This window comes from Scylla paramamosain, chromosome 11 (assembly GCF_035594125.1).
Source record: "Scylla paramamosain isolate STU-SP2022 chromosome 11, ASM3559412v1, whole genome shotgun sequence".
Lineage (NCBI taxonomy): Eukaryota > Metazoa > Arthropoda > Malacostraca > Decapoda > Portunidae > Scylla > Scylla paramamosain.
The window spans coordinates 4146629-4165000 of NC_087161.1; the positions used below are offsets into that span (position 1 = coordinate 4146629).

The 18372-nt window shown below is 44.1% G+C and overlaps 1 protein-coding gene and 1 long non-coding RNA gene across 4 annotated transcripts in view; one reads left to right on the forward strand and one right to left on the reverse strand.

Annotated features, from left to right (window-relative positions):
* LOC135104842 (ankyrin repeat domain-containing protein 34A-like) overlaps nucleotides 1-6772 on the forward strand; it is a 53386-nt gene extending 46614 nt beyond the window's left edge. The window contains exons 5-6 of the mRNA XM_064012511.1: nucleotides 3981-4387; nucleotides 4650-6772. Of these exons, the coding sequence (XP_063868581.1) occupies nucleotides 3981-4387; nucleotides 4650-5425 (1183 nt within the window). The 3' untranslated portion in view covers nucleotides 5426-6772. The remainder of the gene's footprint in view (nucleotides 1-3980; nucleotides 4388-4649) is intronic.
* The window catches only part of LOC135104846 (uncharacterized), a 106654-nt gene that overhangs the window by 74193 nt on the left and 14089 nt on the right, over nucleotides 1-18372 (reverse strand). The gene's annotated exons all lie outside the window — the stretch shown is intronic.

Sequence of the window (18372 nt, forward strand, 5' to 3'; positions counted from 1 at the left end):
CCACGTAAAACATACCTCCACACCCCTTTCTTCCCTGTCACTCAGCCACGCACCGCCAAACACCATCACCTCCCCTTACCTGCAGACAATTAACCTGGTAATTAATTAAGCACATTAAAGCGTATCTTTATTTTCTTTACGTGCACACAGGTGGGTTTTCTGAGAGAGAGAGAGAGAGAGAGAGAGAGAGAGAGAGAGAGAGAGAGAGAGAGAGAGAGAGAGAGAGAGTTATTTTAAAGAGTTTACATACTGCATTTACTAATGTTACGTTTACTATAAATGTTTACGAAGGAAATTTGATTACAGGTGTTTTCTTTTACTTTTCTAGTGCAGGTGTAAAAGATGTGCAAATTATTTCATTATCTTTTTTTTTCTTTTTTCTATAATATAATCTCCCCCCCCCCTCTCTCTCTCTCTCTCTCTCTCTCTCTCTCTCTCTCTCTCTCTCTCTCTCTCTCTCTCGTACCCTTTTTAAAATAATTGTATTCATCTTGTAAAACACCCAATCATCTATCAACCAATGCCTCTATCTATTTATCCATCTGTCTATCTATTTATCTACCCATCCACCCAGTCATCCATTCTCCTCCATTATGAAGGGTTAAAATAATGCAAAGTCCTAAGTTAGAATCTTGTATGACCGGGACACACACACACACACACACACACACACACACACACACACACACAGGTGATCGCCCTCCTAAGTGCACCAGCAGGTATTGCATCATAATTATTGATGTCTTATCGGCGTCTTTGGGATCTTCGTCCTGCACGGGAGGAGGAGGAGGAGGAGGAGGAGGAGGAGGAGGAGGAGGAGGAGGAGGAGGGGAAGTCTAGAATGTATGGGTGAAAGCAAAGAATGTGTACAGTCTATATTTCTTTTCTTTTGTGTAACAGATGTACTAGGCCAGGCTAACAAAAACCTATATATAAATAAATAAAAAAAAAGGAAAAAAAAAAAAAGGCGGAGATGCCAGTCCCTAAAGAAAATTACCAAAATTATCTTTTACTTAATTTTTCCGGTGATTTTCGGTGTAGGTAAAAAAAAAATAAAAATAAAAAATAATAATACCAAGATTTCCTCACACTATTAACATATTCACATTATTCAGTCTTTTCCTTAAAAAAATATATATACAAACAAAAAGGAAAAAGAAACTCAAATGTATACAACCAAACACTTTTCCCCTTTTCACATTATTCATATTTGCATTCTTCAGTCTTTCGTCCCCTGCTTTATCTATTTATTTATTCACACACTTATTTATCGGTTTATTTACCCTACCAGTGTCATGGAGGTGTGTGTGTGTGTGTGTGTGTGTGTGGTGTGTGTGTGTGTGTGTGTGTGTGTGTGTGTGTGTGTGTGTGTGTGTGTGTGTGTGTGTGTGTGTGTGTGTTTTCAGGTAGGAAAAAATAAATAAATAAATAACAAGTTTCTGCTCGAGTCAGTCTATGTTAAGTCATGGTGCAGTTATTTAAAGTTTCTAAGTCTGTTTTACACACGTCTCGCTCTTCCATTATTTCCGACGCGGGGGTTCACGTGACTGCTTGACGTCATCACACTCACGCGCCTCCAAGAAAAGAAAGAAAGGAAGAGAAAAAGAAAATAACAGCTACATACGTGAAATATTATGCTTCCTACACCCCGTTCCCCCTTTCCCCCTTTCCCCCTTTCCTCTCATTCTCCATTCCTGGCCATTCTCGCCTTCTAATCCTTTGCAGTCTAAAGTTACATCCTTAAAATGCGCATCTTGCCCTAAAATCATCCGTATATTGCGCAAGTCATCTTTACTCATTCTATACCGGTACAATGCATGGTCTCTCTCTCTCTCTCTCTCTCTCTCTCTCTCTCTCTCTCTCTCTCTCTCTCTCTCTCTCTCTCATTCACCTCCTTTTCCTTCGTGAATTTCGTGAACTTTTTCTTTTTTTTTTTTTACACTTTTTTTGCTTTGACTCTTTTATTATTCATCATTATTTCCGCCAATTATTTTCCTTCGCTTCATTCTCTCTCTCTCTCTCTCTCTCTCTCTCTCTCTCTCTCTCTCTCTCTCTCTCTCTCTCTCTCTCTCTCTCTCTCTCTCCTGTCTGTTAATTTTCTGTCATTATTTTCCTTCTTCTTCCGTCATTCAGTCGTATCCATTATTATTTCTTTCCCTTCTATTACGTCCACTCCTTCGTTCCTAACCTTGAATTATGGTCATTATTTCCTTCACTTCGTTATTTGTTTTTTTTTTTTCCCCTCTTTCGTCAACTCCGGAATCCGTCTCCTTAATTTCCGTGTATTTTTTCCCTTAATGTCATTGTTTTCCCCTTCTTTTACTTCCACAGACTCTTTGCTTTTCATGATTCCCTTCTATAAATCGTCTTTTTTTTTCCAGCTTTCCCCCCAACGACTCTTAATTCTCTTCCTCTTCCTATTATCTTTACTACATTTCCCTCTATCCCATCTCCTTCACTACCTCCCATCCTCTTCTTACTATCTCCTTCACTATCTCCTATCTTAACTATGCTCTCCTCCTCTCCTTCCCTCACCACCACTACAATCCTAAACAGCGCAGACCCAACACTAAAATTCCAATACTGCGCAGGTCAGAAAAACGCGAAGGGGCTGACGGCGGAGCAGCTGGCGGAGCGGAACGGCCACGAGGAATTGGCAGCGCTACTGAAGGCGGAGACAAACCTCTTCCCACGCCCCAACGCCTTCCACCCCACTCAGCCCAAGGACCTCGACCGCCCACCCACGCCCACTGAGACTAGGTGTGTGGGAGGAAGAAGGGTATGAGAGTAGGGGGGGAAGAGTGGGAGGATGGGAGGGTTTAGAAGTGCGTGGGTGGGTGGTTAGGGAGGTGGGAGAGGAGGAGAGGATTGCAAGAGGGTTGGAGAGGAGGAGAGGATTGGAAGAGGGCTGGAGAGGAGGAGGAGAGGATTGGAAGAGGGTTTGGTGGCTATAGGACAAGTTAGCTGGACGACAGTTAGCTGGGCGTCAGTTCAGCTGGGCGTCAATTCAGCTGGGCGGCAGGAAAAATGGGTGACTGCAAATTGAGCGACAGGATGAATGGGCGACAACAGCCAAAGGAGTGGACGGAAAACTGGTCGACAATTAGACAATAAAAGCATTCGAGATTTTCTTGGATCTGCGAAATGATGATGATTTGATGCGACTTGACGACGTTGGTGAGTATCTGGCTGGTGAGTATCTGGATAAACCTTACATATGAGGACGTCCTGCATGACGTAGAAGGCGAGGACATCTCTGGTAGACAACTCGGGTAGAAGGTGGGGAGGGAGGGAAGGAATGGAGGTGGGAGAGAAAATTATAGGGAAAGTGCGTGAGAGGGAGGGTGGGAGGGTAAAGAAGATGGGAGAAGTGGGAGTAGGGGGGTGTATGAGCATCGTAGTGTTCAAAGGCACGAGTATATTATGAAAAGTATCATGCAACAAGGAAACTCGCCACAATCCTTCCCCCCCACGCTTGGTGATGACCTAATGGTTTTAAAACTGGCAAGCAAACAAGCAAACACACGTCTCTTCCTCCGCGCTGAGGAAGCAAGGTCGGCACTCACGTCACGTCCACGACACGCGAGTCACGGCACGTGGGCTGAGTCGCTGTGGCTCGCCCTCAGCACCACACAGTCCCTCCCTCGCGGCACTGCCAGCTGTGCCTTGATAAACATAGCGGTACATAATGTCCACGAAGGTTAAAGAAGGAGTACACTCTCAAACTTCGTAAATAAATAAATAAATAAATGAGTAAATAAATAAATAAATATACATATCTATCTATCTATCTATCTATCTATATATATATATATATATATATATATATATATATATATATATATATATATATATATATATATATATATATAGTAGTAGTAGTAGTAGTAGTAGTAGTAGTAGTAGTATAGAAATAGTGGTGGTGGTTGCATGTGGTGCCTGAGGGAGGTGGCTTCTCCTCACCTCTCCTCCCCCTGCAGGTCTTCCCACAGACGCGCACGAGCCTCTGCCAACCCCCTGAGCCGCGGTGGGCCCACCGACCCACTGCCTCCCCCGGCCTTCCTCGCCTTCGGCCAGACAGCGAGCAGCGCAGCGCCTTACACCAGCGACACCGACGAGGAGGAGGCGCCGCCCGCCAGATCACTCAGGCTGCTGACGGCCACGCCGACGGAGGATTTCCTGCCAAACAGTCGCCAGGCGAGCGTGTGGGGGCCAGGAGGCGGGGGCGCGCAGCTGAACAGCAGCGACAGCGACGAGAGTCGAGACAGCGGCAGCAGTTACAGAAGTGTGGGGGGCGCACGGCCCCCATCGCCAGTGCACGTCCCGTCCCCCGACGAGGAGGAGCGCCGTATGCTGGACCGACTCATGACAGGAAGCCCAGGATCAGGTGAGTCCCGCCGCCCTCTTCCTTTGCCCCGAAACTCCCCGGGCACTGGCCAGATTGCGCCCCCACCCTGCCACCCCCCACACCCTCACCCTTCCTCCATCCCTCCCGCTGCGCTCCTGACTGGCACGGTCAAGGGGCACGTCCCCTCTCAGTGCCGAGGTGCCGAGGTGTGGGACACTGGCGGCAACAAGCACACCCGCCACACGGCAAGGCAGGGCGGCGTGGTGTGGGCGCCGGGTTCACTCTCTCCCTCTGTGCGCAGGTAATGAGGGCGACACCGAGTCTCTGATGGAGGTGGACCGAGCAATGGCAGCAACCATGGCGATGACAGCGGGAGAGGAGGGCGGCCAGCGCGGGGCCACCGCTGCCAGAAAGCTGGGCGTGACGAGTCCCGCTGCCGCCATGCCGCGCCTGGCGGGCAGCCGTTCCCTCAACCGCAGCATCGCGCAGCTGGCACACGAGGATTCCCAGCAGCGGCCCGACCAGCGGCCGCCCACGCCCGCCCGCCCCTCGCTGCCCACACTGCTTCCCGCCCGCCTGCTGGACGCGCCCCTCGCAGCCTCGCTGGGGTCCTCCCGGGGCGAGGCGCGGCCAGCACAGAGACGCATCACGCTGGCCAGTTTCCCACGCTCCTCCTCGGAGCCACGCTCGCTGGTGGGCTCCGCGGGGCCCGCCACTCCCTCAGGCCCCGAAGAGATCTTCGATGGCCTGCCCCTGGACGCCTCCACGCGCTCTGAGGGCTGGGAGGCGCTCAAGGGACCGCGAGGACGCCCCTCGCCCTTGGCACAAGCCACGGACGGCCACGTGGTGCCGCTGCCGCCCATCAACCGACCCCGCTACATGGAGGCCTGTGGGCGCGGGCGTACGAGCGGACGTGGGAGGAGCCTGGGGGGGGATGACGGGGGCGACACAGTGCTAAGCGTAGCCAAGAAGACCCTGGAGCAATTGGAGACAGTTCTGGCCCCCCACGAGGGGCCCGCTGCCCCCCGCCCCCCGCACCGCACCCGTCCCTCACACCAAATACACCTGGAGACCTAGCACCTCCGGGACGCCCCAGGGAGCACCCAGGGGAAGGGAGCATGGTGGCGGGGCCTGTCGCGCGGCGCCCCGCCGAGGCCAGGACGTGCCCTCCGCACGGCGCCGCGCCAACCCATTGATACGAGGCGCGGCAACGGCGGCATGTAAGCGGATGTGCGGTGGGAGGCGCCTGCCCCGGGCCAGGCTGCCCACGCCAGGCTGCCGTGACGCCCAGGCACCGCTACGTGCTGCCCGCCGCCAACTGTGACCGGTGACACGCGACTGTGACCATGAACCAGTAGTCGCCTGGGGCGTGGCGCGGCAGACATGCCCGAACACTGGTAACACTGCTGGGCGTGTTGGTCCGCGCCGCCAGCCGCCCACCGCCGCCTGATGTGCCTCGAGCCAATTGAACCACGACAATCATTATCTCTCTCTCTCTCTCTCTCTCTCTCTCTCTCTCTCTCTCTCTCTCTCTCTGCGGTAACTCCCACTTCACTTCCGCAGTCTTATCACCACTGTCAACACTCCCCTCTGACGGCTGTTCAGTGCGCCAGACAGCCTCGTGCCGCCCCACGCTCCCCGATGCCACGCCAATCCCACTGCTGGTCTGAGTGTCAAGCAGCGGCCTCCCCACGTGTGTCCCAGTGTTCGGTCCACGGCGGTGACCTTGTTGCTGCGGCGCCATAACTCACTCAATTTACAGCCCCTCGGAGCAGGACAGCACGATAGACGGGACCACGCCTCCTCCCTCCACTCCTCCTCCCCTGACGCGCCGTGTTCAGACGTCAGCCAATATCGAGCGCCACTTTCTCCGTCCTCAGTCGCTGGCAACCATACTTCATGTAAATCTCTCTCTCTCTCTCTCTCTCTCTCTCTCTCTCTCTCTCTCTCTCTCTCTCTCTCTCTCTCTCTCTCTCTCTCTCTCTCTCTCTCTCTCTCTGTGCCTACCTGACTGACAAAATTACCCAACATAAACAGCTCTCCTCCTCCTCCACCTCCTCCTCCTCCTCCTCCTCCTCCTCCTCCTCCTCCTCCTCCTCCTCCTCCTCCTCCTCCTCTTCTTCCTCCTCCTCTGGATAAGGGGGTGGTGAGGAGCCTTCTTCTGTGCTATCATGTCCCTCCCACTATCAGTTACCCAAACAGCCTAGTAAGGACCTCAGGGTCTGTTGTTGTTTGGACTTCCTTTGTATTCTTCCTCTTCTTCCTGCTCCTTCCTTCGTCGATGTTTTATGTTTCACTGCATTGTAAAGTCTTCGCAAACAGCCCCATAAGGACCAACAAATTTGCTGCTCTCTCTCTCTCTCTCTCTCTCTCTCTCTCTCTCTCTCTCTCTCTCTCTCTCTCTCTCTCTCTCTCTCTCTCTCTCTTTCCTCTTCAATTTCATTTTAATTTATTTTAAAACATCTTTATAAGGGTCAACTAATCTGCTTCTTCCTTTATTTTCTTCCTCCTCTACTTTATATTCGCCTTTTCTTCTTTTCTTTTCTGTCTTTTTATTTTTATTTTCTCACCTCCTTTTTTCCATATTTTTCCTTCTTTCTTCTTTTTCCTTTTACTTTTGTTTTTCTTTTCATCTTTTTTCTAGTTTTCTCTTTCCTCTCCCCTTCTTTTTTTTTCTTTTACTTCATTTTTTCTTTCATTTCCTTTCCATATTTTCCTATACCCCCTCCCCCTTTTTTTCACCTAATTTTCATCCTTTTTCTATTCCTATTTCTCCACCACCAAAACTACCACCACCACCTTCCCCATCCTCCTCCTCCTCCTCCTCCTCCTCCTCCTACTACTACTTCTCCCTCCTCAATCACCAAGAACCAAACTGAGGCAACAAGATGATCAGTGAGTGAACAAGCCCATACCAACACAACACAAGGATACCTAAGCAGTGTAGCCGTCCGTGGTAAGACCGTGGGAGTGCAGTGGGAGTGTTACGTACTGTCCTTTGCCCGTCCGTGTGAACCAAAACTAATGCCATGCAGTGTAATAACTTTTTAATCTACGTAAGTGTTGAGTTACAAAGAATATATAGTATTATAGCAAAGGGGAGGAAGAGCAAATGGTGGAGTGAGACAGAAGTAACACCAATATATGTTATACACGTTAATAATAAAGATGGTCAATAAAAATAAATGAATAAATAAATGTTCAGTGTTTTTTTTTTTCTTTCTTAATTTCCTTTAGTGTTTAAGTATTTTTATAGTTTGCCATAAAAAAAATAAAGAACGTTTACTCTTTTTTTTTACGCAGTTCGCGTTACATATTTACTACCATTCCATTTTCTTCCAACTACAATTCCATTTTCTTTGAACGAATATAATGAAAAAAAAAAAAAGCTGCCTACCCTTTTAGTCTCTTGGTTTTGGACTCTGCCTGACTCTTCGGATACCTCTGTGTGTGTGTGTGTGTGTGTGTGTGTGTGTGTGTGTGTGTGTGTGTGTGTGTGTGTGTGTGTGTGTGTGTGTGTGTGTGTGTGTGTGTGTGTGTGTGTGTGTGTGTGTGTGTGTGTGTGTGTGTGTGTGTGTGTGTGTGTGTGTGTGTGTGTGTGTGTGTGTGTGTGTGTAATTATTATGTACATGAATAGTATTTTTTTCAGCTCTTAAAACTCTTGTGCCTGCGTTTTTTCCTTTAATTTTCTTCTATTTATCCCATACATAGGCCGAAACCCCTTCCTATGCTGTACAAACAACAATAAATGTATTAAATCAAATAATAATAATAATAATAATAATAATAATAATAATTCTACCGCTGGTCACATTTTCTTCTTTCGTTTCAAACATTCAAATGATAAAAATGGCAAAAAAAACATAACAAGATAAAAAAGAAAAAAGAAAACCCATTACGGGGGCAGCACTACACTGTGATGACTGTAATAACTTGAAAATGATTACGAGCAGAGCCAAGTTATGTCCAGGCGGGTCTTGTGTGTGAGCGACTCGCCCCCGGCCTGGCCCAGCTCACTCACACATTTATGCTATTCACGAACTTATATATCCGGGGCTACGAGGTCGATCGCACCGAAACTTTCACCATATGACAGAACAACTCTTTGCTTCACGTGGTACATTTGTCATCACTTCAGCAGGAGGGAGGTGATGGGTAACTTGCAAAAACTGGGAGGGTGTATCACATGGTTTCTCAACAAATACTTACCAATTCTCTTGAAACCTGGAGTGTTTCATGTGCCCTTCATGAATTATGTACATAACTGAGCATGTCAAACCTACATGTGCACCACGCATGTACGCCTCATAGCAATTCATGTGACAATAAACTAACGAAACTAAATTTTGAGAAGTAACATGGGCCAACGATGTCTGCAAGGATGAATATGGAAAATTATGCTTCCTTCAGCCCATCCGCAAGTCACAAGACAAAACTTTTGAAAATAAGTTAAGTTTTCTGCACTTTTAACTCACTAAGTTTTGTTTCAACGAGAGATAAGACGAACCATTTGGCGTAGAATTAAAATATCGATAAAATATTATTAGAACAGAGACTCATCTCTCGCAAAGCCTGAGTTCCGGGAAGTTGAAGTTGAGTGTTGTGGTGAGTGTGTGCACGCGACGCACTTTTAATTAACTCCACTTTCTGTTTTAGCCTTCACTTTCGCGTTTATTCTTTAAGCCCATCATGACATAAAACACCTTGCAATCTTCAAAACAAGACCACAGTGACCTTCCTACGTAAATTTACAGCGAATGATAGTGAATAAAGAACTGGTCAGTACACAGGACTCACCACCCATTAAATGTCATCACAGCAAGGCGAGACACGCACCATTAGACCCAAAACTGAATGCCCTGCTGACTGATGTGTTAACAAACCAACGATGGAAGAAAAACTTCGAGTAACAGCGAGAAGAGGTAGGAAATTGTGTGATGAGACTCTACTGAATGCCTTTCGTGGTGTTTCAGTGCCGTGTGTGTGTGTGTGTGTGTGTGTGTGTGTGTGTGTGTGTGTGTGTGTGTGTGGCGGCGCTCCTTCACCGCCTATCAACACATTTTACTGAGAACACAGGCAACGAGAATAATTACGTACAACTACTTACTAGGAATGCATGAAAGCACGGAGGCAGTCATTAAATAAAAAAAATAATGATAAACGTGAAAATGAGGCAGTAATGTTTCTCTCTCTCTCTCTCTCTCTCTCTCTCTCTCTCTCTCTCTCTCTCTCTCTCTCTCTCTCTCTCTCTCTCTCTCTCTCTCTCTCTCTCTCTCTCTCAGGTCGATATCCCCGTGTAGCGCCAGGCAGCAGTTCCAATCAATGCAGCAAGCCAATCATTGCAATCAATACCAAAACGTGAGCAGCAGCAGCAGCAGCAGCAGCAGGAAGCCCATTAACCATTAACCTCCCTGCCTTCTTTCCTTCTTCCTTCGCCTATGCAACTCTCTCTCTCTCTCTCTCTCTCTCTCCTCTCTCTCTCTCTCTCTCTCTCTTCTCTCTCTCTCTCTCTCTCTCTCTCTCTCTCTCTGTAGTAAATACAAGTAGTGACTGTCATGTGCTATATCGTGTGTTTGAAGAAGAAGAAAAAAAAAAAAAAAAAAAACAAAAAAAAGAACAAGAACAAGAAAATAAAGACGAACAATAACATCATCATCATCATCATCATCATCACAATCATCACCACCATCACCACCACCCGACCACCACTACCACCACAAGCAAACAACAACAACAACAACAACAACGATGACAGACAGATAAATAAACGAAAACAAAGGCAGGGAAAATGGGAAGCCCTTCACTTGTACGTACACAGATAAGCTCGCGGGGACAGACAAACAACACTGAAATAGGAATCAATAAGGCAAACATTTCATCATTCAACACACACAACACCGCCACCACCACGCGTAAACACACCGGATGAAGCAGCCATGTGAAGGTTGCTGTTCTTCATAAACTACCATTAAAAGTAAAGAAATGAATCGTAAGTGAAGAAGACGACCTATAAAGACCACACTACAGTAAGGAAGACTGTCACAAGTAAGGACCACCACCATAAGTAAACACGCCGCATTTATTAAGTATATAAGTAACCACAGTGAGTCTTCGAAGTAGGCATCTACAGTCTGTTACTCATTATAAAACACCAAGAAAAGTAATAATAAATAAAAATAAATAAATCAATAAAAAAAAACGGTGCATACATGAAGTACTTACATTAAACCAGTTCACCAGTTCTTAGTCAATTAATTTATTTTTCTCCTGTGACACCAAGAAACACACCTGAAATAATCAGTTAATCTATTCTTCCTTTCATGGAAGAAAAAAGAACAGAAAACTGAAAAAAAAGATCCTGCAGTAATTAATAACTCCGTTTTCTTCTATGACAGTAAACATTAACCTGAAATAATAAATCCACCTATTTTCTTCAACAGGAGTAAACATAAGACCATGAAAAAACGAGGAAAAAATAAAAGCCACCTCTCAAGCACCGCCAGCCTGAATGCCTCCCAGGACGACACACAAGTGCAATACAAACAAGGCAAGTGTGTCGCAGCAAATCAGGTATTCGGAGTTATTTTTGGAAAGTGCAGAAGTCTGGAAGTAATATTAAAGTTACATTTGGCGCTAGTCAGACCCACCTAGTGATAAATGAATGGAATACCCTCAGTAATAATGTTGTTAATGCCGAATCAATAGAGAGCCTTACAAGTTGATTAGACAAATATATGGATGGGGATGAGAGGTGGACATGACAGGTGTGCTTCATACAGGGACTGCCACGTGTAGACCCGATGGTTACCTGTAGCTTCCCTTTATTTTCTTACGTTTTTATTATGTCTATGCGATTATTGGTAACTTTTCCTCCGTGGACTAAAACGAAATGCTGAAAGTGCCGGAAATAGTCTACCCTGAAACTTGCAAATATTCCACACCAAAGAAAACTGCAGTGGATGGGGAAACTTTGGTAATGTTTGATTATTTTAATTTTGCATTGGTACTATTTTCTTACAAGAGATAAGTTTTCCAATACATTATGTGAGATAAATAATGGTTAGCATACGTCATAAAGGCATGTGTGTGTTACGGACGATGTCAAAATAATACAAAAAGAGAGGATATTTCTGTAATGTAAAGGTTGGTGACACGAACGCTTAATACGTACAGTTATGAGTCCATAGCAGTAACAGTAGTAGTAGTAGTAGTAGTAGTAGTAGTAGTAGTAGTAGTAGTAGTAGTAGTAGTAGTAGTAGTAGTAGTAGTAGTAGCAGTAGTAGATGAAAAGGTGAATGTGAACGTGAGTGGGTGAGAAAGTGAGAGTGAACATGTAAAGTGAATGAGTGAATGAGTGAGTATACGAGTGAGTATACGACGTGAACAGTAGCAGTATGGAGTTTCTAAGAGAGCATTACATGAAGGCAAACAAGAAAAAATACATTTTGATAACAGTTCTTTATACTTATTACTCTCTCTCTCTCTCTCTCATCTCTCTCATCCTCTCTCTCTCTCCTCTCTCTCTCTCTCTCTCTCTCTCTCTCTGGAAATAGTTTAGGCATTCCCATTACCTTTTACAGTACTCATCTTAACCATAACAAACTTCCACCACTGATGAGTTCATGGAAAAGCTGATTTACTAACACAATGGAAGCAGCAGGAGGCCAGCAGGCATACACGTGGCGGTCCCTGTAGAAAACCTAAGTGTCTCTATCAACCTGCCTTCTCTGTCCGTGAGTCTATCTAATCCTCTTTATAAAAACTCCCTACTGACTCGGCACTAACAATGTGATTACTGAGTCTGTTCCAATTATCCACTACTCTATTTGACAACTAATTTCATTCTATTTTTTTTTTTTTCTTTTTCTATCTAACCTCGTCAAGCTTGAACTTATTTTTTCTACTTCTACACTGACTATTGACCCTGGTTTTTGTATACATCACCCTTGTTATGTCCCTTATGCCGCTTCAATAACCTCTTGTAAATCCCACATAAATCTACGCTTCTCTAATGAATGTAAATTTAAAAGCCTGAAACTCCTCTCGTCAAGAATATTCCACATTTTCTAGTTATCCTTTAGTCATTCTCCTCTGCACTGACTAACAGACTTGCATCTTTCCTGTAATACGAGGACCAAGGGTGCACGGCATAATCTAGATGAGGTCTGACCAAAGGCAAATACAAGCTTAATATTACTTCGGGATTTTTAATTATAACTCTCGTAACGATGGACCCAGTGCATGACCAGCTCTTTTTTTAGACTCAATATACAAAATTCCTTACGAACTTTTTTTTTTCCGTTGTCTTCCTCGCTGGAACTTAACCCTTTCACTGCAATACGAGACAATTACCCACAACCAGAAGTAATGCACGAAATCCTTATACGCATCTACAGGAAAGCAGAGGATAAAAAAAAAAGAATAGATTTTGAAAATTATATCCAGTTTAAGGACTAGAGGTGGCTGTAGAGCAAGTAAAGATGTCTCACAGTGGTTAGTAATTCAGGAAAGATTTACGTACCAAACAGCATTGAACAGATTAAGAACACTATGGGTAAGCTTGTTCTAATCACACACCCAAACAGACAAACAGGCACGCGGACACACGCAAGCATTAATATAGACCAAAACAAGGGCGACATAAGCAAAACTCTCAAGGTCACTAATCAGAAGAGAACAAGAAAAAGAGAGACAGGAAAGAATTCGTCCTCAAACAGAGTGGTAGATGAATGGAACAGCCACACTCATCAGGTTGTTGGTGCGGAATCATTAGGAGCTTTAAGAGATTGCACACATTTATGGATGAGGATGATAGGTGGAAATAGGTAGATGTGTAGTGGGTAGGGATTGCCACGTGTAGGCCTGATGGATTCTTGCAGCTTCCCTATGTTCTGATTTACGCATAAAAAATAAAAATAAATAAATAAATAAATAAATAACCACATTGAAACACATACATAAACAGGGCATCATTCCTATAAAACATATGCACAGGGAAGAATCACCAAACAACTGAAAAAAATAAAAAAATAATAATAATTCATAACCACAAACAGATAAAAACATACATAAATAGGACAGCTTTCCCATCAACTACGATAAAACTCCCCTGTTCCTGGTATTCGCCCGTAACCATAATAAAGCTTCCGCAAGAGTTAAATGAGTGAATAATCCATTACCGGTAGGGGCAATGCATCCCTTATGACTTTATTGCCAGTAACTCAGAAACGCTTTGTTCTCTCTCTCTCTCTCTCTCTCTCTCTCTCTCTCTCTCTCTCTCTCTCTCTCTCTCTCTCTCTCTCTCTCTCTCTCTCTCTCTCTCTCTCTCTCTCTCTCTCTCTCTCTCTCTCTCTCTCTCTAGCACCACGACTATTATCAAAGGCCGGAGAGATGATTAGCTGGGTTCTTAAGACTGCTCCTCGATATAATGATAGAAATCTTTATATGTCACCAAAACCGTAAAAACAATCTTTAAAAACTCGTGTAATTTTACCATCAGTATTTTCAAAGGCCACTGAGATAATTAGCAGGGTTCTCAAGACTGTTTCTCCTGTTTATAATGTAGAAAATCATGTTAATGTCACCAGAACCTTAAAAAAACACCCTTAAAAACCCGTGGAGGTTCAACTAGCAAAACCTTTCAAAACAGCTGAGGTGCGGGGCAGAAGAGTTTCAGAATGCACAAGGTTTTAACAGAATTCTCCTGCTAATAATGTAGAAATCCTGTTAATCTGTCACTAAGACCGAAAGAACACCTTTAAAAACCGGTGTGCATGGCTTCAACAAGAGCCTTTTGAAATAGGGTAGATGCGGCACAGGTGTTTCAAGATACAGGACTGTGCGGGCGGATGAGCAGTCAATAAAGGGAAGCACCACTGAGTGAGCCGGCGAGAACACCAAGCAGGCTATTCCCGGGGACGGATGAAGGCAGGTCAAGGTAAGCCGCTGTTAATTAAGTGCTTGGCTGGCCTGGGAACGCTGCTGGGGAGATGAGGAGGGGATGAGGGAACTTTTCTCTTGTCTGACTTTCCATCATTTCTTCCGACTAGCTCTCTCTCTCTCTCTCTCTCTCTCTCTCTCTCTCTCTCTCTCTCTCTCTCTCTCTCTCTCTCTCTCTCTCTCTCTCTCTCTCTCTCTCTCTCTCTTGTGAACTCGTCTTGCTCCAGAAAAATTTAAACCCCAATATTATTAAACAACGCAAACCAATCCCAGGAGAATCTTATCGCTCAGAAAATTGAAGCATTTCTTCAGATTTCCAATGGCAGGGAAAAGATTCACTTCAAAATGCAACATCAAAGTGTCCTCCTCTCTTTTTCTTCTGACCCTTTTTTTTCTTTCACTGTAACATGCAACAACTCACTCACACCGCTAGAAACGCTGGGGAAAATCTTCAGCAAGAAAATACATGAAAAATACAAAGAATAAAAGAAGGTAAGACAAGGTGAGGTGAAATTAAGTAAGGTGAGGTGAGGTGAGGTGAGGTGAGGTGAGGTGAGGTGAGGTGTGGTGACGTTAGGTTAGGTAACGTGAGGTTAGGTTACGTTAGGTTAGGTTAGGTTAGGTTAGATTAGGAGAGGAAGAGAAAGGATGGGAAGGGATGGGAAGGCAGTGGAAGGTTAGGTTAGGTTAGGTTAGGTAAGGTAAGGTTAGGTAAGGTAAGGTAAGGTAAGGTTAGGTTAGGTTAGGTTAGGTTAGGTTAGGTTAGGTTAGGTTAGGTTAGGAGAGGAAGAGGAGGGATGGGAAGGGAGGGGAAGGCAATGGAAGGTTAGGTTAGGTTAGGTTAGGTTAGGTAAGGTAAGGTAAGGTAAGGTTAGGTAAGGTAAGGTTACTTAGTTAGTTAGGTTAAGTAAGAGTAAGGGTTAGGTAAAGTTAAGTTAGGCAAGGAAAGACAAGACAAAACAAGACAAGACGAGACAAGGCAAGACAAGAGTATAAAGTTTTGGAGTTGACTGCAGAAAAAAAGGCAAATGTATCTCAAGAGAGTATTTTAAATTATTAAGGAAGAATGTGTGCCAAAGACTGCTCAAAGGTATTACTACTTTATCATGCAATCAGTAGTAGTAGTAATAGTAGTAGTAGTAGTAGTAGTAGTAGTAGTAGTAGTAGTAGTAGTAGTAGTAGTAGTAGTAGTAGTAGTAGTAGTAGTACGTATATAACTTCTTAAATAAAACACATTATTCCTTTTCTTTCCTATTCGTTTCTTTTTTTTTCTTTCTTTCTTTCACCTTGTCTCCCTTTCCTTTTCATCGTAGTTCAATTATTTCTTTCCTATCCACCAAAACATCCATGCAATTCTCTCTCTCTCTCTCTCTCTCTCTCTCTCTCTCTCTCTCTCTCTCTCTCTCTCTCTCTCTCTCTCTTGCTACTTCCCCTTTTCTTCCTAAAACTTCAATTCTTTCTTTCCTCTCCACCAAAACATCCATGAAATTTACTCTCTCTCTCTCTCTCTCTCTCTCTCTCTCTCTCTCTCTCTCTCTCTCTCTCTCTCTCTCTCTCTCTCTCTCTCTGCTACAACAACAACACAGAGGAAGCAATCGGTCAACGGCAGTAGTATCAGCAGCAGCAACAACAGCAGCAGCAGCAGCAGCAGCGGCCAGCCATGTCCAAGCAGCGCCCGTGGCCATGTGGTAACTCTATTAGAGGCCCAATTATTCCAGCCAGCCAACCTGACGCTTAATTAGTGCACCTGAGAGAGAGAGAGAGAGAGAGAGAGAGAGAGAGAGAGAGAGAGAGAGAGAGAGAGAGAGAGAGAGAGAGAGAGACTGCACAGGTATTTTGGTGGATAGAAAAGAAAATAGAAGGATTGTGAAGAAAAATGAGATACACACACACACAAAGAAAAAAATATTAGAGAGAGAGAGAGAGAGAGAGAGAGAGAGAGAGAGAGAGAGAGAGAGAGAGAGAGAGAGAGAGAGAGAGAGAGAGAGAGAGAGAGAGAGAGAGAGAGAGAGAGAGAGAGAGAGAGAGAGAGAGAGAGAGAGAGAGAGAGAGAGAGAGAGAGAGAGAGAGAGTGTGTGTTACTGTGTGTTTCTGGAGTAAATGGATGCGTGTTTTGGTGGAGAAATGAAAAGAAAAATAAAGAAAAGAAAAAAATACTCAAAAACGTAAAGATAGACAGACACGAGAAGGAGTGAAAAAAGATGAAAGACAGATAGAAAAGTAAATAAAACAGGAAGATATAGACTGATAGAAAAGAGGAGAGCGAAAGAAAAGATCAGAAACAATGAAAGAAATGTTCGGTACACACACACACACACACACACACACACACACACACACACACACACACACACACACACACACACACACACACACACACACACACACACACACACAAAAAGTCCCTCACATTCAAACTGGACTGGCCATTACTAAACCAGAGAGAGAGAGAGAGAGAGAGAGAGAGAGAGAGAGAGAGAGAGAGAGAGAGAGAGAGAGAGAGAGAGAGAGAGAGAGAGAGATTTTCACCAGTTAATTTCCTGAAAACTGTTGCTACAACTAAACTAATATTATTAAGCTACATCTCTCTCTCTCTCTCTCTCTCTCTCTCTCTCTCTCTCTCTCTCTCTCTCTCTCTCTCTCTCTCTCTCTCTCTCTCTCATGCTCAAGTGGATGGAATATATATATATATCTGCACCTGTTCCGCGTAGATAATAATGGAATGGAGTAATTAATTAAGACCAGGTGTACACGTATATACTAATTGCACACAGGTAACACTGCCAAATGCCGCTCCGCCTGCATGTATAGAAGTGACATACGCACAGCCACATACAAGCGTCATTTTTCACATTTTTATAGCTCAGGCAAAGGACAATAAAATAAATAAATAAATAAATGAAAAAAAAATGAAAAAAAAAAGATATCGTTTTTTTTTTCTTATGTACAAGAAGTAGAATGAAACTAAACGGTAAAGTAGTTGTAATCAGTAAAGAAGATATACGGTAACGAGATAAATAAATAGACCGATAAGGGAGAGATAAAATAAGCTGACAAAATAGATAAATGTTGACCCAGTGACTGACAGATACGTAGATAAATGACTTCAGATAAATAACAACGATAGATTTATACAGATTTAGATACATACATAAACGGACAGCATCTGCATTTACTGATGGATTGATAGGCAAATATATATTATCAAATCAATGAGTAAACGAGGAAATATGCAAATAAAGAAGGTAATTAATAGCAATGAGGCGATTTTGCTTGTTTTCGTCTCAAGTGGAGGTAAACATACAATCGACTAACTAAACACACAAACAAACAAAACAAACACAGTACAGGCAGGAAAACTTTTGATTCAACTAACTTTTTGTCCAAGCTCTAAACTCTCTCTCTCTCTCTCTCTCTCTCTCTCTCTCTCTCTCTCTCTCTCTCTCTCTCTCTCTCTCTCTCTCTGGTTTTTCTTTCTGTGTTAGTTCACTTTCATTTTGTTCTTGTTGACTTGTATTAGGATTCTCTCTCTCTCTCTCTCTCTCTCTCTCTCTCTCTCTCTCTCTCTCTCTCTCTCTCTCTCTCTCTCTCTCTCTCTCTCTCTCTCTCTATTTCAGATAAGACGTAGCAGAGATGAGCAGGTACAGATTGCATGTATACCTCTCCGTGTGCGTGTGTGTGTGTGTGTGTGTGTGTGTGTGTGTGTGTGTGTGTGTGTGTGTGTGTGTGTGTGTGTGTGTGTGTGTGTGTGTGTGTATCCTGACTGACCTCCACACCCCGCCCCCACCCCCAACCAGCTCGCCTATGCAATCCATCCCACACACTCGCATCATCCTTGAAAAAAAAAAAAAAAAAAAAAAAAAAGAGGCGTGACTCAAATTAGTTTATGCAAATTCTCTTCACAAGCGATAATTTTGCAAATGTTGAATAAAAAAATAGGCGTATAACCTTTTTTTTTTCATCAATTTATTCACTGATTGATGTTGAGAGAGAAGGTAATGAATAATATTTGTACATGATCAATTAGCGAAGTGGGGGCGCGTCTCCCCTCTATTAAATGGCGGCTGAAAGATGAGGGGGAAAGG